This window comes from Morone saxatilis, unplaced genomic scaffold (genome assembly GCF_004916995.1).
Source record: "Morone saxatilis isolate NCDOM2014 unplaced genomic scaffold, NCSU_SB_2.0 Contig12, whole genome shotgun sequence".
Taxonomy (NCBI): Eukaryota; Metazoa; Chordata; class Actinopteri; family Moronidae; genus Morone; species Morone saxatilis.
The window spans coordinates 364381-370456 of NW_023339674.1; the positions used below are offsets into that span (position 1 = coordinate 364381).

The 6076-nt window shown below is 40.8% G+C and overlaps 2 protein-coding genes across 2 annotated transcripts in view; one reads left to right on the forward strand and one right to left on the reverse strand.

Annotated features, from left to right (window-relative positions):
* LOC118321942 (excitatory amino acid transporter 5-like) overlaps positions 1–5839 on the reverse strand; it is a 13769-nt gene extending 7930 nt beyond the window's left edge. Inside the window, exons 1-2 of the mRNA XM_035653514.1 lie at positions 5817–5839; positions 4799–4906 (exon numbers count right to left, since the gene is read on the reverse strand). Of these exons, the coding sequence (XP_035509407.1) occupies positions 4799–4906; positions 5817–5839 (131 nt within the window). The remainder of the gene's footprint in view (positions 1–4798; positions 4907–5816) is intronic.
* A 119-nt stretch (positions 5840–5958) lies between these two features.
* The window catches only part of LOC118321943 (zinc transporter ZIP3-like), a 1530-nt gene continuing 1412 nt past the window's right edge, over positions 5959–6076 (forward strand). The window contains exon 1 of the mRNA XM_035653515.1: positions 5959–5985. Within this exon, the coding sequence (XP_035509408.1) occupies positions 5959–5985 (27 nt within the window). The remainder of the gene's footprint in view (positions 5986–6076) is intronic.

A 6076-nucleotide genomic window follows, 5' to 3' on the forward strand; every position in this document is an offset into this window, starting at 1 on the left:
ATGACGGTGATGATAAAATTGTAGTTTCACAGGATAAACCAACTGTATAAATATAAGATCTTTAGGCATTTACCTGCCCATGTGGATTGGGGGCCATTTCCAGCCCTTGCTACCGTATCGCTAGGTCGACGCCTTGCTCCCTTCCCAGAGACGACACCGTTATAATGTAAATTTAGTCGAGTGTGACAAGATCCTAAGTCACAGTTGGGGTCGATGTCATGTAGATTACCGAGGGCAATGGAGGATATTATAATAATCCCATTTCTCTCTATTAGACCAGCATTCCCTATTACAATCAAGCAGATAGATCGCACAGAGGCTGCACATTGTTGATGCAGGTAAGCATTCACGGGATAACCAAGCAATAAGTTAGAACCCCAGCACACATTACGCTGCATGCATTAATAACGATACGGAAATAATACAACGAACGACTGTATCGCCTGTCTCACTGAGTCGAGTCGCACAGGGCATCAGGCTGAGGGTTCATAACGGGCCCCTTCCCAGCCGGTTGCTCTCACTTCAGTCGCCCATGCCGGGCTTGATTGATGATGAGCGCGCGCGAGCACAATGCCGGACCATCCCAGCGGCGATGGAAGGTGGGTCCACCAGGGGTAGTAGGTGGAAGGCAGTCAGGACACCATCCGACAGCACCTTAGACTCGCATCCGAACGACAGCGGACACCTCAAGACATAACTTATTGAAATCGTTGTCCTCGTGCACAGAGGGAGTAACTGTGCAAGCGCTAGGCTTAGCACAATGAGACGTGAAAGTTACGTGGAGAGTAAAGACTTGTTGGCTATAGAGTCATATGCTTCGGGCTAAAAAGAGAGATAAATTGCTGATGGTGAAAACTGGGGTCATGTTCAAATTGGTGTCTTAAACCGTTGAGGAAATTACGTTGAGAGGGAAGACGAGTAGATTGGTAATTAAGAATTTACGCAAAACTGTAACGTCTTATTTATGGTCCCAAATATACAAAATTTCATATGACTCCTTTGAGGCCTCATGAGTGGTGGGTATTGGTGGCAGGACAGATGGGTGTCGAACCTGAAGAAGAGAAGGAGGTAGTGCAGCCCACCCTGAAGTCCCTGGATTCTTTCAAATTCCACCACAAAACCATCAATGTCAAAAGAGAAATTGACAAATGACGTGGGGTCATGGACTGTGGTGGAATGTAAGGCCAGGGTGAAATCTGCCTTCAAAAATTCCTCAATGCTAGCATGCTTTCTGAATACATGCCATAAACTAGTGCTGTTCTGAAAGCCAACATCAAAAAGGTCATTTCCATCAGCCATCTCTGTTGCATGTGTTCAGTAGGACTGTCAAACAAATGCGTATGAGGATCAATTTAATTCAATTTCAATTCAATTAAACATTTGTCAATTGCCATGGAATAGTAAGTCTTAAAAATCTGGGACCTTGACCTACCCCCCCCTTTTCATTGGTGTTGCTCCCAAGTGCAAGCTATTTTGCGTTGAAAAGTTACGCCTATTTTGAACCTCAAAAATGCTGTATCTCCGCAAACGAATTTAATTCACAAATTATTATCAGGGATTGTTTGTTATCATGGATTTAAATACATAACTTTTTCTGTGAGCGTGCTAGAGTGATGGAACCAGTATCTATCCCCCCATTATCCACCATGACCTTTCCATTCGTACTGGTCTGAAGTGGGTGGGAGTTGTCGTTAAAAAGCTACGGCCATTTTGAAGATGAAATTGTTGTATCTCGGCAACCGAAGATCGTAGAGACTCTGGGACAGCTCTCCGGGATACATCAATAATAACTTAAAAGAAAATCCAGTAAAAACAAAAAAGGCACCATGCTTCTTGCTGGGTAACAGTCAAAATATCTATTCCTTTGACATTTTTTATCATCCTCAATCTTTTCAGCTTCACAGTGTAGGTACGTATCCAGGTTCACCAGAGGGTCCAGGTTCAGTAAGGATTCCTCCAAGACAGTCCAGAGTTTGGAGGTGTTTGCAGGCAGGCACATGGCAGGAGACCGTATCATTGGTCGAATGCCATCCTGTTCCTTAGCAGCCTGCACATCTTCCTCAGACTGGATGGGTTACTCCTTAGTATCCTCAGTCGTTCGTGGTATGTTCCACTTTGGTCCTGGTGGGACTCGCACAGGGATGCTCTCGTGGATCTTCCAGATCAGTACATTGTAAACTTTTGGCAGGTTAAACCTGGATTGAATCTGGAGCTTCTGCAGCTGTGCCTGCGACATGATATGTCCCATGTGTGTAATCATGTCTCTGAGGTGGTTGTACTCCACGAAATCCCCATTCATGATTAACCCCACACAGCTGATAAAGGTCACCACATGCAACAGAGCATTTCCCTTAAGTCCTGGTGGCAGTCGAGTGAGGACCTTCTCCATCCATGGCATTCCATGGTCCCTGTATTTCTCCAGGGTCCTGGAATATGCAAGGAAATGCCTTTCAATTTCCATGCAGGCCTGCATGGTCATTGCTGCCACTTTGGAAAGAGGAGAAGGTTGGTGGTCTCCTAGGTGGACCTGGACAAAGTCCTTGAAATTCCACCACACCTTCTTGTGGCCCTTGATGTCTCTGAACTTCATGGCTGGGAAAAAATTAATCTTCTCCTCCACAAATCCTTGAAACAGACAAGACTCCACATCTTTTCCTGCTCTCCCCACCAGGATGCGAGCCCTTATGAAAGTGTTAGGCACAGGAAAGCTGTCTTTGGTAGCTAGATCTTTACAAAACTCCTCCAGGGACAATGAGCCAATCAGTCTACCTGGTGGTGAATCACCACAGAGATTGGAGAGTGGTAGCTCTGTGTTTCTTTTGTAAAGATCACCCAGCAGCACTTTGATGAGAGCTCAACCGGTCACAGATGGTGCTGCATGAAGGACCTGACACAGAGGGAAAAGACGCTCTATGCGCATCTTCTGAAGCTCATCACGTGTCCAGTGATGGAGTGGTGGAGTACATTCTTCCGAAGTTGCATTTGAGTGAGCTGTTAGGCCCAGGAACCCCCTCTGATTGGTCAAACTTTTCTCACTCACTGTGTTAGTGCCCAGGCTCACACTGAGGTGAAAGTCCAGTGGTGAGAGAGAACGACCATAGAAGAGCTCTTCCAGTGCCAACTCACACTGGAATGACTTCCAGCTGGCGTCAAATGATGCAATTCCCTCACAGGTCGGAAATTTCCAGGATTTCTGGATCTTTTTGGCCAAACTGATTCAAAAACACCTTTGACTTGCTTGACTTTGAAAAGTCCGTATCTCGGCGAGGGAAGGTCGTAGAGACTCGGGGACACGTCCAGCGTGTTCAGCGCGGTCGAATTATGGCAGATGGAGCCCGTCTACGACGTCTCCGGGGTTATTCGTGTTTGAAGTCATACAGCAGTGCCAGTAAGATCCTCCTGAACGAGTAACTGTGTCTATGTAAACAAAGCTAGCTTAACGCTAACAAAACAGCACTGAAAATGTGAGTTTGAGTACTGGCAACTGTTTTTGTTGGGGGTATATTTTAATTTCACTGTTATTTCACTGACTAGAATGTATAATAATCATTATTCATTATATCATTATATTACTGCAATTTCCCAGCTTGGGATCAATAAAGTATATCTATATCTATCTATCTATTCTGTTCATAGGTTATAGTACAGACAGTTATAGAATAATTAAATATCCTCAGACGGGTCAATACGGGTCCGTAGCCTGAAGTGTGTCAATCTGGGGACATTTAAGTGATATTTAACTCCAGAACACAGACATTTCATCAAAGTATTCATTCAATGTATTATTGATTCCACTGTTCTACTGTGTGTTTATCTGTTGATCTGGGTGGTGACCTGCTGCTTACGTTTGCATATACAGGTTTCAATAAAGCTGTATTGAACTGAATATGTTATATGACACATTAGCTACAATATCAGAAACCCAGTAGACAACAATAATATAATATGGATGTTGTGAAATGGATCATGTGAGTAAAAAAACTAAATTAATTCAGCACAAGCACAGCGGTGCTGCAGCAGTGTCTGATCGCACTTCCAGAAGAAACAGAAGGAGTCATTTCAGTTAAATTACGGTACATTTTTACGGTTAAAATTCAGTAAAATTAAAATGACTTATTAAAGTGCCTCTTTCCGTTATATGGAACATCAGAACTGTTATATCAGTCTAACTTTAAAGGCTCCAGTGAATCAGTGTAAGAAATCAAACTACAGACAAACTGCATAGATCGACTACGGCAGGAAAACTTCACGTAATTCAGTTGATGATCGCCATATAAGGCTTACTTCCTGTTTCCAGTAGGTGGCGCTATGACTATGACTGAATATTGGCTTGTAGATGTGTTCAGGGCGGGACTTTTATCAAACAGACAACTTCCTGTTTCATGGCGGGCACGCCCTTTAACACACATTTACAAATAGCACAACTTTTAATGGTGATGGTCTTTACATGGCACTGACCAAATATAAAGTTGATCAGATCAATTCTCTAGGAGGAGTTTGTTAAAATAGACCAAATCACCAAAAATGACCACTAAATTCCAAATTGGCTGACTTCCTGTTGGGTTTGGGGTTGTGGTCCAGGAGGAGTTTTTGTACATCTGTACGTAATAGGTGTGTGTACCAATCTTAATTTATATATTGGTGAAACTGGGCTGCTCGTTAGGGGGCGCTGTTTGCCACACCCGTAGAATACGTGAATTTTGTTCACCAACTGTTCACATCCATTATTGATCTTATACTGATTTTTTATGACTATTTAAATGTTTTTTTGCTGCTGTGCGACAGGACATCAACCTACCTGGACGTGATGAGTGGAAGGATGAGCATCTTCAGCATCCTCATCAGCAGCTCTCCGGGAAAAGAGAAGTAGATCTTTGCCTGCGGTGATAAAACAAAACACACCTTCCTTTCAAAATAAGACTTTATGGATCAGTTTTGGTCCTGAATGCAGAGACTCTCTGGAAATGATCTGTTAAAACACATTTTAATTTCTTCATATTTATGGGGGTTTTCTCGCTTATTTTATAGATTTTTTCTGTATTTTTTAAATTCATGGAAATATTAATAAAATTAGGAAAACATCCTGTGAATTTACATCTCTAATGTAAAATAACATGAAAAATTAAACTGTAAATAATCATACAGTGACTTCTTATTTAAAGATTAGTAGAAAAGAAGATTAAAATACATACTTTTTATTACTATTATTATTTATTTTTACATGGATAATAACAGCACTCTTTAAACCTGATTATTTGTATTATAGCAGTAAGATTTTATTTAAGATTAAAGCAAAAACTATAGGAGTCTCAAACTCAGATTGTTTTGGGGCCGAAATATTTGTATTACTAACATCATACTTACATCATATGAAAAAATGCAAACACCTGTTTCTATATATTTTTATATCGTCATAAAGGCCTGAAACTTGGTCTTATCAATGCTTTATATGACCTCTGCCATTATTTTGCAGCAAATGAAAAACATTTTAAGGAAGAATTTATTTATTTGTATAGGAAGGGGTAATTTAATCTGATATAAAACAACTAGAAAAAAATATTTATTATCATTTAAAAATAATAATCTTGCCAGATTAGGGAAATAAAATTTGAATTTAGATTTAGAGAGAGTGACTAAACCAGGTTTAATCTTCAGTTATCTGCTTTGTACTAAAATCAATAATTAAAGGTGCTGTAATGTATTCTCTGTTAGAGGACTGAGACCCTGTTACCCACCTATTTAACACTTATTTTAACAAAAAATAAATCACTCATTAAAACACTGACACATTCGTCTGAAAGCTCCTGGTGATTTACACTCTCTTCCTCACCATGAACATGTGACGGTTACTTAAACCTTTAACACTGAGAGACATTTTAATGCCGCACAGCTACTCCAAAATAAAAAATCTTTACATTAGAAATAAGAATAAATTTAGTCTAAGTGGTTCCAACCTCCATGTTTCTGTCTCTGACATCAGCCGGTGTTGGACGTCGTTACCCAGTTCCAGGTTTAGGTTTAAGGTTACGGGGTTAAGGAACTTATAGGACACTGTGAACATAAATATGCTCCTATT